The sequence below is a fragment of the Aspergillus fijiensis genome (assembly GCF_003184825.1).
Source record: "Aspergillus fijiensis CBS 313.89 unplaced genomic scaffold BO72scaffold_10, whole genome shotgun sequence".
Lineage (NCBI taxonomy): Eukaryota > Fungi > Ascomycota > Eurotiomycetes > Eurotiales > Aspergillaceae > Aspergillus > Aspergillus fijiensis.
Window position 1 is genome coordinate 408,053 of NW_024468986.1, and position 13,347 is coordinate 421,399.

Below are 13,347 nucleotides of genomic sequence, written 5' to 3' on the forward strand. Positions count from 1 at the left end.
CAGCTGGCACTCCGTATTAGCTTGATAGCTAGCTTGAGTCTTGCAGAGAAAGTACATACCTTGGATCGATTCTCTCACTCTCCAGCTGTCTGCCATAGAGGTTCTCCAAGCGCTGCATGGGACTGGATGTCACCAAGCTGGTATCTCGTCCGATCTCCTCCCACTGGATGTAGCCGCCCGGCTCTAGCAACTCGATCAGCCCAGACCTGATGCATGAGAAGATCAACTCACTTAGCATAGCCGTAGCGACCTCAATCAACTTATCCGGGCAGTTGTCTCGAATCACGCAGATCCACAGCCGCAAATGCACGACGTCGAATGCACCCCGGTACTCCTCCGGTAGATCGGATAGTGCATCCAACTTGCCCAGCTTGACATTTCTCGGGAGTGTGGCTGAGGGCGGGTACGAGAGATCCGAGATATCATAGCCACAAATCTCAGCCTTATCCAGCTCGTAACTGAGGTCTATTCACCAGATGCTACCACCTCAAGTCAGTTAGATACATCTGGAATGGCTCTGAGGGGTAGAGGGTCAACGTGCCCTGTTCCAGTCCCAAGGTCGGCAATGCGCATCCCCGGTCGCCGAGGTATCAGCGGACTCAGGATGTGTCCTGTCTGGAGTCTCCACAGGAGCTGTTGATCATTTAGCCTGGCACACAGCCATCAGCGGGGAGAGTTTCGCAGCGAAAATCTTCGAGTTGAAATATCACCTGACTGCTTCTGGGATATCGCGACCGAGAATATACTCGTCCAAGAACGAACCAGCGCCCATACCTGCAAAGAATTGTCAGGAAGGGAAGATCAAAGGTATACTTGGTGCTTGGAAAGCAAGGTTATCTCACCATCCGGAAGACTTTATATCTGCAAGGCTGCAGAGTGTGTCTTGGTAAGATAGCTGGTAAGAGCTTGATTCTGCCCTGTTTCGGTTCCGAACCATCCGGCCATGACCATTTGATTTGACCCCAAAACAGGCATTTGGCCACTTTCTGGTCTGGAATTCATGTCCAAGGGAGCAAGAAGGTCCTGGTTTAATCTGTGAGCTGACATGACTATGGTAGTCCTACCTAAAATAAGCTGGTTAATTTGTATCTGCTCTGACCAGTGGTGCATGGTTTTCCATGATATCAGGACAATTGTCTCTTTCTTAAAATAGTATTTGCTCTGAAATCTGTACCTGCGGCTTTGTTAGATTCTCATAACAGAGGTAAACCTCAATGGATACACTAATATATCTTTGGATACAAGACCACACACCACTAATACTCCCTCTAAGCCTCAAGCCTTACTCACCCCAATATCCCAATTTCCACACCCATCCACAACCACATTCCACTCAAACACACCAGACTTCCCCCCAACGTCATCCCCATCAATGACAAACTGACACCGCCGAAACGTCCGCCAAAGCGTGGCCAAGAAATTCTCCTCACGCAATTCGAGATACTCCGCCCCCAGCAGCGGCTTGATCGCCAGGGTAGCCTCCTCGGCCCGGTAGAACGGAATGCGGGGAAACAGATGGTGAATGACATGGTGATCGATGATGTGATGGAAGAAATGCCGGCCGATGAAGCCGAAGCTGCGGTCGACGGTGCCCAGCGCCCCCCGCGTGAAGGACCAGGTCTCGGAGGAATAGTGCGCGATCTGCGGGTGGGTGTGGTGGAGGTAGGTTATTGCCACTGCCGCTTGTTAGCATAGTGTATGTCTTGGGGATAGGACGGATAGGCTGACCTATCCAGTGATGGACCCAGAAATAGGGTAGAAAGTACAGGAGCATTACGCGGGAGGGCCCGAGGATGGAGCCTAAATACACCAGACCCGAGATGGTGAGGGCGAGGCCGAGGTCGGAGAGTAGCACAACTGGTCGCTGCTTGGGATGAAACAGTAGGCTGTCAGGGGAGAGATGTGAGAGGGGGAGGGGAGTGCGAGTCTGGGCCTTCGGACGGGCAATCGCTGCTTTCGCCCCGGTGGCGTAGAAAAGAAGGTAAGCCTGCCACCCCAGCAGCTGGTGAGCTGCAAATCGCAGCAGGGTACTGAGGGGGGTGTCTTCGACAAGATCCTCCATGGCATCCATCCACCTGCGGCGTTTGGCTGCATATTCTGCTTGAGTCGGTGGAACGAACGCAGTGTCTTTCTCCATGTGTCCCGAGTACCGATGGTGGCGCGCATGCGTGATTTTCCAGGAGAAGTAGGGCACCAGCAGGCTGGAATGCAGAACCCAGCCGATGATGTCGTTCAACAGGGGATATGAGGAGAAGGCGCCGTGGCCGCATTCGTGGGCTAGAATCCATAGGCCGGTGCCCACGAAGCTTTGGAGAAGGCCATAGATAAGCCATGCGAGGAACCGCAGAGAACCACTTTCCAACAACGGGATGTAGGTTGTAGCGTATGCGAGAGCTGCGGCATAGAGGATATCGCGGGTCAGGTAGCCGAGAGAGGTCCAAAGGGACGGGGCGAAACATGAGTCAGGAATTGCTTCCTTCAGGCCCCTAAGGGTTGGTAAATGTTCAGTCATGGTCTGCTTCGAGGTTAGCGTCTTCCGTTATTAGATTCTGTTCTAGGAATGATGCTACCAGGCTGTGGTCAAACTCACGGATTGCTGGGGACTTGATGAATCAAACCACGAGCGAGTCGTGGTACACTTTATAATTCAAAGACCGCTCACACTCGTGTCTGGAAGAGGTCTTCACATGAAGAGATTATATACTTTTAGGGTTACTTCAACATAGAACCTAATTAACGATCATAATTCCCGTAGACCGACCCTGCATGGCCTATTGATGGGATTCTAGCCGAGGAATGCGAAGAAGAGCCACGCTTAGATTGGTTGATACATAAGGTATGCATTCGAGGCTTGACTCAGGCACATGTGCCACCTCCTCAGAGGCTTGTCCTACCTGTTTTAGCGATCAGTTCCTGGCAGTTTTAGAGCTGCAGTGGAGAAGTGTGCATCCCATGGTCGCCTGCTGCATGATGCATCCCGGTAAATCCAAGGCCAATCATTTACGCGACATACCTTCGACGAGTCAGGGCCAACATGCCTAATTGATAAGGCCAACTGCGTGAAGAGGAAACACGCATCCGTTAAGAATGTCAAGTTGAGTGAGGTCATAACTGCATGAGAGTCTCAATTTGGTAGGTGATAGTCTTGCAAGATCTGTGGCGTCAGGAATGTGGCTTTATTCATACTACAATGACTTAGCCAATGGGCATGCATAACTCTAGTATGCCGAATAATGGTGAAGAGAGACGGCTGAATCCTGCATGATCGACGCAAGGGATGTATGATCTGCGGAGATCTTCCAGCTCTTTTTAAATGCATAGGAGTCATGCGCTATGAAATAGGCACCACCAGCAATTGTTACGTCATCCCTCCAGCATAAGAATGTTCTTGAAATCAGAATGTTCAGCTATCTCTGCAAGTTAATCTAGACAGTCATGGTCATGGTTCAAGGTACTGTCATCATGGGACAACAGGCTCTCCATCATCGTGGACGTATCCGATCGGACATGCGGTGGCGAGTTAGTTTTCATCCGAGCCACAGACAGTAAAATACAGACGCTGGATCCACGTCATGCATGACTTCTGGTAATCCAAGCATGGTGCAATAGAACACAGACACCGACGTGGCCGATAACTCACAAACCATAAGAAGACAAGACAGACCACACCTGCATTACTGTATCACCACATTGTGCTGCAACTTATTCGCATCAGAACCACAACCACCAGCCTTATCAAGATGCTATCTATCCCCAACCCTCTACCCTTGCACCTCAAACTCCCCGACGACCCCGAGACACTCGCCCTCCTCAACCGCATAGTAGTCTACACCGCCGTGATCCTCTACCACACCATCTGGAACGCCCCAGTCTACCACATCAAATTCGCCAAGAACACCACCTGCCTGTCCTTGCACATCGCCACCGGCCTCCTGGAGTACTTCCGCTACTGGCTTGGGAAAGCACAGACCCCACACTCGCAAACGATCCTCCCGGACGCGCTCGACGTGCTGAGCAGCCTGATCTGGTCGGGGACGAGCTTCGTGCTGCTGCGCACGCTCCGCCGCGGCGATCCCCGCACGACCCGCCCGCCCTACCAGGCCGCCGCGTGCCTGCGGCCTCTGGCTACCATAGCGGCATATGCATTCCGCATCCCGAGTCTGCATACACTCAGCATATACGCGTTGGAAGGGTTCATCTGGACGCGGCTGGCAATCTTCTACTTTTCCCGTACGCCGTACCTGCGTGGTACAGCTAAGGATAGCACGGTGTATGCGATCTCGGTGCCATTGGCGGCGTTGTTTAGTGTGCATCAGAGCCAGGTGCCGGGCGCAACGTTGGGGTTTGTATTGGCAATGGCGTATATCAGGCAATTGAATGAGTGGGTGACGCTGCGGTCGAAATGTTTGAGAGAGTAAGTTTGCTCACCTTGTTTTCAGTATATGATTGGCTATGATTCTGACGTGATAATCTAGCCCGCAGACGAAGGACGAAGTGTCATTTTGGAAAAAGTATCTGGTGGTCGGGTTACGGACGCTGGGGTTCGTGGAGCTGGATGAATTACGCGCTGTTTCGGAAGAACAGGCGCTGGAGAAGAAACTCAACGATGAGTATGTTTCCAAGGCGCATAGTTGAGGAGGCTTAAGGAGCGTCGTGGGAACAGCTCTTAGGGTTCTTACCTTTTCTGAGATATTGTATGGTTACGCATAGCCTCGTGATTGACTGACTGAAAATAAGTTGCGATTGCAATTGTCGTTAACTTACTGAGTTCGTGTACTAGAGTAAGGAACTGTCTACTGCATACGATGGACCATCACTTAGAGGATAGCAAAGAGTGCGCCTCCGGCTTTGTGTAGAGGAAAGCGAGGACGCGCTCCTCCCATCCATCGTCCGACTTGGTCGGATCCCGAGGGTCCTTGAAGTGGTTCTCCACGAAGCCGCGGAAGGGGTCGGACAAGTCGCGCCACTGCAACACGACCTGGAGTTGGGGGTTAATCCTGCGCGGCAAAGTCACGCGGTGGAAGATGGCGGCGCAGATTTCCGCGAGCCCGTCGTCCCGCTTCTGCCGGTGCACGCACATCTGGCAGATGGTGGTTTCCAGGAGGCGGTGCGGGGTGGGGATCTTGATGGGATAATGCTCGGGCGAGTGGCGCCGGAACGCCGACAGGCGCAGATCATCGGATAGCATGTAGTAGTCCGACAGCACGCCCAGTCCCTCCGGGGGCACATTATCTCCCAGGGCCGGACGGGGTGCGGTCGTGGGGTTGCCGCGGGGCGGCTCGGGGAAGAACCAGAGCACATCCGAGTGATGGTAGAAATTCACGACGAAACCCCAGAGGAACGGCTGGCGCTGACAGTAGCCATGCTCACCCCTCGCGAGGAGAGGCGGGAGCATGTGGAAATGCCAGGTGGGTGCGATGGCGGGCACATCCTCTTTGAAGATGGGCTTGTAACCCCTGCGGGCATCGCAGTCGCCGTGGCACTCCAGATTCCCGAGCGGCTGCAACGCATGTTTGGCGTGCTCCATCCATCCGGCGGGGATGGAGAACCCTGTAAATAAGCCTAGCTTGTGCTGTAGGCCGTAGAGCTCAAGCACCGACTCCCCGACTAGACAGTAGGGGATGGTACTATTGTCGAGGATCCGGGCCACGTATTCCATGGCGTAATCCTTCAGCATATTGCTCTCCATGATTGCTACTGTTGGTACTTCGGGATCTTCAAGTTAGGTTTGTTGATATGAGGGTGATTATGATGATGTCTAGATATGAATACTACGAGTATTATATAGGCACCAATTGCCTTCTTTCTTAGAGGTATTCCTCCTCGAAATGAGTATTCTCTTTGAACCACGACCAAAAGAGTGAATATTGTGAAGAAAGAGATGATGAGGGCTTACATGAGAATACCGCGGAGGGATCCGGCATTTTTGTTGTCTGTCTCGTCTCTGAACAGGGCCTTGACAAGGTAACTCTCAGACTAAAAGCTGACGTGGCAGGATAGCCAGTTAATGATTTCCCTGCTAGTGCTGTAGCTTTAGCGTTGATAAACCCGCCATTAGGGCTATCGCACCGCGACAATGGCCCACTTTCCCCCCTCCAAGTGGTCTCACCCCGGTTCAAAGGCTGGAATTTAAAAGCTTAGAAAGGCGCCTCAGTCCGACTGGGTTTGAATAATCTTCACCTTGCCGCAGGCCGCAACTGACGGAATCACCATGACCGCAACTGACGGAATCACCATGACCGCAACTGAGGACCCCCCAGCCAAGCCCGCGTGGTTCGAAACCGAGGTCACATCCATCAATCCCACTGCGCAACACTTACTCGAGACCTACAGCAATCTCAAACCAGACGAAGTAATCCCCCATGTATTAGCAGTGGTAAGCTCTCCCTGCCCCCAAGACAAAGAACGAGAAACAACCGCACGACTAACCCACCACAGCGCGATGAAGCCTTCAAAGTCTGCCAATACCCTTGCATCGGCCAGATGCGCTTCCTCTCCTTCAACCTCGCCACACTCCCCTTCTATCCCCGGGTAATGGACCACCTCCGTGCGAACCCCGACGCCGGATTCCTGGACGTGGGTTGCTGCGTCGGCCAAGAGATCCGCTTCCTCGCCAACGAGGGCATCCCCGGCAAGCAGCTTTATGGCTGCGACCTCGAGCAGATCTTCATCGACCTGGGTTACCGACTCTTTCGCGATGCCGACCGTCTGGATGCGACGTTTATCACTGGCGATCTCACCGCGGATGATGACGAGGAGTTTACGCGGGGAAGGCTCGCGCAGACGGTGAACGGGAAGCTCGAGGTCGTCCTAACTAATTCGGTCCTTCATCTATGGGACTATGAGACCCAGGTCAAGGTAGCTGCGCGACTTGTCCGGCTGTGCAAGGAGAAACCGGGGGTGATCATTGCCGGGCGGCAGATGGGGACGCGATTGGCAGGACACTACGCATTGAAAGGGTTCAAGAATGACCCAATGCACTACCGACACAACGTGGAGTCGATCAAAGGATTCTGGTATGATGTCGGGCAAGTCACTGGGACGCGGTGGCGGGTGGAGGCGGAGTTGTACTGGGGCGAGGAGTGGGAGAAGACGCGGAACGTGTCGTTTACAGATGAGAATGTGCGGATGCTTTGGTTCTGCGCGGTGAGGGAGTAACTTGAGGATATTAGTGCACTAGACGTGGTTTGAGATGCCGCATTTCCATTTAATGATCTTTCAGAAATGTTGAAGTATCAGCTTCTAGGAGCACGAGGCAATTGTCGCTCTTAGTGCACCGGTGACGGCTAATGAACACCAGGATGTTCGTCGGGCTAGCAGCGGATATCTCCGGCAACGGAGCATTGAAAGACTGGCGCTATATTAGCTAGCCTCCCTCCTATCTGCCTCTGACCACTAAAGTCAAGACAATAGTAATGGATTAGTTATTGTATGTGTATTGCTTGACTCACTGATAAGCGCAATGACTCAATTTCGGCTGCATTTACCGCCCTTTGCATTTACCTTCGCAAGATAATATCCTTCTAAGACACCAACAACCCTCACCCACCCGAAAAATATCACAGAGTCATAATCTCAACAAACCACATAAACCTAGAAGAATAAAAGCCATACTCCAATTCCAACACCAATCTCTCAGCTGAAACAATGCCCACCCCCACCCCCACCTCCACCTCTCCAATCCTCACCTCGACCCCGCGCCTGCACATCTCCCTCCTCTCCCCCACCCCAACGCACAGCACCTTCCTCCACCACCTCTGGACGAGCCCAGACTTCACCACCTCCTGCGGCCCCTCGCCCTTCAAAACCCCCGACGACGCTACAGCCTTCCTCACCAACCGCCTGCAAAGCATCTACACCACCTCCAACCACCAGCGCGGGATCTTCCTCCTCTCCCGCCGACCGCACCCCACCGCCCCGCTCGCCGAAAGCGTCCCCGTCGGCACCATCTCCCTGATGCAAGGCACCCCGCCCGACGGATACAGTGTCCCCGACATCGGGTTCAGCGTGCTGCCCGAGGAGAGCGGGAGGGGGTATGCGACCGAAGCCGGGCGGGCGATGGTGGAGTATGCCTGCACGGAATTGGGGGTGGGCGGGGTGTTTGGGTTCTGTGATGTGGATAACGCCCGGAGTCGACGGGTGTTGGAGAAAATCGGGTTGGAGTTTCGGGGGGAGAGAGCGTTGAAGGTGTTTGGTGGGAAGAGGAGTGCTGTTTATGCTTTGCCGGGGATGGCCAAGGATTTGGGGGTTTATGGGGTTGAGGTTTGAGTTAATCTATTTCCTTTCCGGAGAGGGGAGTTTGAGGAATTGTGGTGTGGTTTTGGGGCTGCTTTAAGATGCGGTATTCGAGACGGATGAAGAGAAATGCGAATAGTATTGTATGCTAGTTTATGCACAACGGTACTAACATTGGTTATAGTAAGCAGCTCATCAATGCACAACCAGCACCGCGACCCCCCACGCCGGCATCTGTATTGTATAGCTGTCTTTGCTACCCGTCACATTCTGTATCACGGGTTGGATAGTGGAATTGTGCGGGACATTGACTCCATCCCGTGGACCGGACAGCAGCTCCATATGTCCAGCTGTCGTGTTCGGGATGGTGACCCGAACAGTGCGGTGGTCGTTACCGTAGTTGGCCATCTTCATAATGTACGTCCCGTTGGTCCGCGAGGCAACCCAGTACAAGGGGCCGAAGCTGGCCGTCGAATTCACCGGCAGGATGCTCTGCCCCTGGTAGTTGGAAAACATCTTCTGGACCCAGTAGGATGTGGACAGGGTAAGGGAGCCTGGGTTCGAGTCGAACCCGATCAACGTCGGCTGCGAGGATGTATTAGCAAGAGTGACAAAGCCTGAGCACCGGGAGAATGGTACATACCGACCATTGGGTGTACGGAAAGTTCTGCAGCAAGGGTGCATAAGATGCCATCTTGATGACATCGCTGTTCCGCTCCAGTCCGATCATGTGCACCGCTTCGCTGCAGCTGCATTGCATGAACGTCCAGTAGAACCCGTCGGGAGAGCTTGTATTGCGACAGCCGTACTCGCCGATCATCACCGGGCGCGAGCGGGACTGGTGGTCCCACTCGTGGAACATGGCGACCAGCTGGTCTGGACTGCGGTAGTAGTGGAAGTCGTACATAATCCCAGGAGGTGGATCGGAGGGAAGACACTGTGGATCGCTGGCGGAGGCGATCAGCGTGATATTGGGGTAGTTCTGGTGGATGGCGTCATAGATCTGCAAGAAGCGGCGGGGATACGTTGCGCAGCCCCCGGTGAAGTCGTCCTCGTTCCCGATCTCGATGTACTGGATTGACCAGGGCTGCACGCGTCCGTTCTTGGCGCGGAGACTTCCGTAGGTGGTGTTGGGAACGCCGAGAAGGTACTACTCGATCAGCTTTGGGATTGACGCGACCAGAGCGACTCACCTCAAGCTCATGAAGAATATCCTGGATGTAGGGTTCGAGCTCCTTGCCTGACAGGATGTCGCCGTAGGACTTGCCGTCCCAGACCGCCAGCACGGGAGCCATGTTCATATCCTCGCACCACCATAGGTACTCATCCAGACCTGAATGACTCATTAGGCACAGTCAAAGTATTCGGGCGCGTCCTACCCAGTGCGTCGGTATTGGAATAAAACCAATCACTTTGTCGCCCAGGACGCTCGACTACCGGTCCGATGGTCAAGTTCCATTGCCACCGACTCTCAACTTGCAGACCTTCCCTGCCAAGCATTAATGAAAATCCGGATAGACAATTGGTCTAGGCGAGAAAAGAAGTCATACAAGTTATTTCCCCCTGGAAAGCGCAAGAATGACGGTTTCATATCTGCAATAACCTTGGCAATATCGTGACGGAGTCCATTGGACCTTGACTATGTCAGTTTTCTCCCACTCCCGCAAAGAAAGCACACACACCTCAACTTATACGTTGGCGGAAACAATTGCGGAAGTCCGAAATTCAGCGTCCCTCCCGACACTTTAGACGCATTGAAAAGTAGCCTCCACTCATTGTTGCCGTCCGGTGCTGCTGTGGCATTGAACACCGTCGTGTATCGGGTGAAGTTGTTCTGAGTGCTGGCGACCGTGATGTTACGCGAAGCGAAGATCGTTCCACTGGACGATCCAGCTAGCTGGAGGGTGATCATTCCGGTGTAATCACCCAACATCCAGAACTCACACCAATATGTCGTATTTACCACCGGAATGCCTTTGTATCCTGTGTTGGCAAATCCAACCAGGCCTGTGGCGCCGCTCGCTGGTACGGATACCTGTAGGGAAGAAGTGATGGCACCGCTCACCGGGTACAGGTAATCCTGCATGATCTCTGCTTGTCCGATGGGTTTGTAGGCAGTCAGACCGGGATCGGCCCCTTGAAAGCCGTTGTTCTGCAGCAATTGTCCGTGGAGCCCTCCGTCGCCTGTTCACATTAGCTTTGTTGCTGCGCAGCGAGGGTGGGTGTACCAGAATGATCCATTTCCTAGAGAGAGCAGCGAATGTCAGTCATTACACTCATTTGTGGACAGGACTGGCATATACCTCAAACATAATCCCATACAGCAACGGGCTAGATAGGTTACCTCCAGACGTGATGACCGTCAGGTTCACCGCGGAGGTATTCCCCGGCGCAGCATTGGCCCTCGCTGCAAGGGAGGTTGTGGAGTCGGTATCGTGGGGCAGCCATGCTGTCAGCGCAGCTAAGATAGAACGTGCAAGTGCCTTCATATTTGATCCCTTGCACCAGTAATTGACGAACTAGACGATCAACAGTGGCCGAAGAAATGCTTTTAACCATGTCTTGGTTGCACCAGGAACCGCGGCCGTCCGAATTGACTCCCGTGATGACATCATACACTCCCATATCCTCGATCTCCGAGCAGGGTTCCTGATTTCTGCTATTGATGGCTTTGAGCCAGAGAAATGAGCCGAGAGTCACTCCTGTCACACTAGTAGGTTTCCCCGGATCTCCACCGAATGACAGGTGGGAGGTCACTTGCCCGGCGATTTAGGTTCGGGTAGGCCTGTTTCGGGTACTTGTTCTGTCTCCAGAGCAGCGTTCGCCTCTTGAAATGCGGAGATGAGGCGAGATTCTATAGCATCATGATTGCAAGTGTATTTTTTGCATCGGGAAGTACTGTGGAGAAGGTGAAACTGGTGTTACCTCGGAATCCTGAGTTGGTGCCTGAGGCACAACATTACTTAGACCTTGTCATTTCAGGAAAGGTTGACTTGCATCGCAACCTAGATTGGTTTAGTGCTGGATAATCTTTCAAGTGTGAATATCACGGATCCATGTTTGTAATTTATGTGCCTGTGAATGATCCAGAGGACTATAGCTATCATAGAACATAAACACCACTAGTAAATGCTCGTAAAGGATGAAAGAGGTGATTTATGTTTTGTATTGTATACTATAAATTGTTTTCTGGTAAAAGCTAGGGACATTTTCAGGGCAGCTATACATATAGAAGTATACAACCCTAAGCGTTGTGTTCATTTCTATTCCTACAAATCCCACCACCGTGCCAAGATAGAGAAGAGATCCAAAAGAAACAAAGAAAAAAAAAACAGAAAAACAAAAGACAGAAAGACAGAAACAGAAAAAGGCAAGAAGACAAGTTCTCTCGATCATCACAGTTACAAAGAACAAATAACAGGATCAATTGCATCGTAAGCTGGCAGACTTGCGGATCCACCATAGACTAGTCATAAGCACATTATCTCATAACTCACAAAACAAGATCATAGATCCGAACATACACAAAAGGACATTAAACCATCAGAGCCACCGCAACCGCAACCACCAGCCCGGTCAACCAGCCATCCCCCGCGACAACCAACCCCCTCGCCGCCCCGTTCGGCAGCGTCACGTTCTGACCGGCAAACGGATCGGTCAAGTTGGCGGCCTGCTCCCGAGTCACATTCACTATTCCGCCGTAGGCCACGATCACGTCCCCGACCGTGCGGACATACTGCCACAGGGGCGAACACACCCGCACGGGCGTGTCGTCAGCGATCTGGTGGTCGCCGCCCGTACAGCTAGAAACCGTCCCCGTAAAGCAGTAGCTGCGGCCGATCTCGACAGCGTACGCCGACTGGCCTGGCGCGAGGGGCGTGCGGGCCACCCCCTCATAGACTGTGGCTTGGGCGCTGAAATTGCTTGTCTGCAGTTGTTTCTCATCGACCGCCTTCTGGACTAGGGCCGTCAGGGGACCCGCGGCGAGGCCTGTGAGGTTCGTCACCGCGTAGTAGGTGCCGTATCCCCCCGTCCCCGTGATCTCGCAGGCGTTGGTGTTGGTACTCGTGGTTGTAGTGGTGTTGGGGCAGCTGAAGGCTGCGCTGACACGTTTTGGTGGGTATTCGTCCCAGGAGACGGATTGGCGGTCCCAGTTGAAGACGACGCATGTGGCCTCGTCATTGGTGTTGTTTTTCATAGTGGCTTGTGTGGTGGGCTGGGCTGCTGCACCTAGGGCAAGGGTGAAAACGAGGAGAGCGGCGGTGGATTTGAGGGTTGGCATGGTGGGTGGAAGGAATTGCTTAGAAAACAATTGGGACAGAGAGTTGGGAGCTGAAGTTAAGACTTGTGTGTGATCTTGAGTGATTTGTATTTAGAATGTAGTGGCTGCAACAGATATACAAACAATCTATATTTGTTGCTGTGGATACTGTTGGATACTAGTTGATCTCGATTCTAGGCAGCAATTTGAAGCGCCGGGGCAGGTGTCGCCAAGGAACACTGGCTTTTTAGGATAAGACAGAGTCATCTGTGGGGTTGCTGATATCCGATGTGTTGATAGTAATTTAGGTCCTGCACATATAAGCAGACAGCTACTCGGACTGCATTGTGCAGACAAGAACTTGGCGAGTAGTAGATCCTCTAATCATGACAGACGAACAGTTGGTGGTGGTATCCAGAGAAAGGTTTACCACACAGGGACTTCCTGTTAATATCCATGCATTATCTGGTACTGGAAGCGATGGCACAGATCTCAATGCTCCCGAAATTTACATTGACTGAGGTGGATATCAACTCCAACAGGGTCTCTTTTTAGGGGTCTAATCGCCCAGATGGTACCACCAGGAGCTGGCAGAGTTTGCGGGCCATGCGCAGCGCGCACCAATAGAAAGCTCAAAATCGATCACTCAGGGTAGACTAGGAAATAATAGCGTTTGCCTATACTATCATGATGGGGCTGTGGGGTCTTCTCCTTTAGGCAACCATATAATTGATCATCGGATATGATGAAATACTCCCACCCGAAGCAATTGTCGGGCCGAGGCCGGCGGTTCAAGGCGACAACCGACACCCCACAACCACCGGCTACCGGCTCAATTTTGCGCTACTTGG

The 13,347-nt window shown here is 52.8% G+C and overlaps 8 protein-coding genes across 8 annotated transcripts; 3 read left to right on the plus strand and 5 right to left on the minus strand.

Moving 5' to 3' along the window:
* Positions 1-28: 28 nt before the first annotated feature.
* Positions 29-651, minus strand: BO72DRAFT_371999 (uncharacterized protein; the record flags this gene model as incomplete). The annotated part of the gene is made up of 3 exons (XM_040941030.1): positions 29-206; positions 261-442; positions 505-651. Coding segments are annotated over 3 exons (507 nt in total), but the record flags the coding sequence as incomplete, so codon positions are not given.
* Positions 652-1,268: 617 nt separating this feature from the next.
* BO72DRAFT_503047 (oleate delta-12 desaturase) lies at positions 1,269-2,539 on the minus strand. Its single transcript, XM_040949090.1, has 2 exons — positions 1,729-2,539; positions 1,269-1,676 (listed from the first exon to the last, which is right to left on the minus strand). Exons 1-2 carry the CDS (start codon positions 2,510-2,512, stop codon positions 1,276-1,278), a joined length of 1,185 nt encoding a protein of 394 aa, XP_040804175.1. The 5' UTR covers positions 2,513-2,539; the 3' UTR covers positions 1,269-1,275.
* Positions 2,540-3,629: 1,090 nt separating this feature from the next.
* Positions 3,630-4,768, plus strand: BO72DRAFT_503051 (uncharacterized protein). Its single transcript, XM_040949091.1, has 2 exons — positions 3,630-4,414; positions 4,476-4,768. The coding sequence occupies exons 1-2, from the start codon at positions 3,741-3,743 to the stop codon at positions 4,633-4,635; spliced, it is 834 nt and encodes a 277-aa protein (XP_040804176.1). The 5' UTR covers positions 3,630-3,740; the 3' UTR covers positions 4,636-4,768.
* A 45-nt stretch (positions 4,769-4,813) lies between these two features.
* Positions 4,814-5,689, minus strand: BO72DRAFT_493507 (uncharacterized protein; the record flags this gene model as incomplete). The annotated part of the gene is made up of 1 exon (XM_040948379.1): positions 4,814-5,689. One exon carries the CDS (start codon positions 5,687-5,689, stop codon positions 4,814-4,816), a length of 876 nt encoding a protein of 291 aa, XP_040804177.1.
* A 546-nt stretch (positions 5,690-6,235) lies between these two features.
* On the plus strand, positions 6,236-7,158 carry BO72DRAFT_371698 (class I SAM-dependent methyltransferase; the record flags this gene model as incomplete). Its single annotated transcript, XM_040941012.1, has 2 exons — positions 6,236-6,376; positions 6,439-7,158. 2 exons carry the CDS (start codon positions 6,236-6,238, stop codon positions 7,156-7,158), a joined length of 861 nt encoding a protein of 286 aa, XP_040804178.1.
* A 270-nt stretch (positions 7,159-7,428) lies between these two features.
* On the plus strand, positions 7,429-8,498 carry BO72DRAFT_445560 (GNAT family N-acetyltransferase). The gene has a single exon (XM_040944081.1). It carries the CDS (start codon positions 7,648-7,650, stop codon positions 8,266-8,268), a length of 621 nt encoding a protein of 206 aa, XP_040804179.1. The 5' UTR covers positions 7,429-7,647; the 3' UTR covers positions 8,269-8,498.
* On the minus strand, positions 8,431-10,724 carry BO72DRAFT_493510 (alpha-N-arabinofuranosidase A; the record flags this gene model as incomplete). The annotated part of the gene is made up of 8 exons (XM_040948380.1): positions 8,431-8,820; positions 8,879-9,385; positions 9,429-9,568; positions 9,615-9,724; positions 9,786-9,869; positions 9,918-10,419; positions 10,464-10,479; positions 10,539-10,724. The coding sequence occupies 8 exons, from the start codon at positions 10,722-10,724 to the stop codon at positions 8,431-8,433; spliced, it is 1,935 nt and encodes a 644-aa protein (XP_040804180.1).
* A 727-nt stretch (positions 10,725-11,451) lies between these two features.
* On the minus strand, positions 11,452-12,992 carry BO72DRAFT_445562 (uncharacterized protein). The gene has a single exon (XM_040944082.1). It carries the CDS (start codon positions 12,515-12,517, stop codon positions 11,771-11,773), a length of 747 nt encoding a protein of 248 aa, XP_040804181.1. The 5' UTR covers positions 12,518-12,992; the 3' UTR covers positions 11,452-11,770.
* Positions 12,993-13,347: the final 355 nt, after the last annotated feature.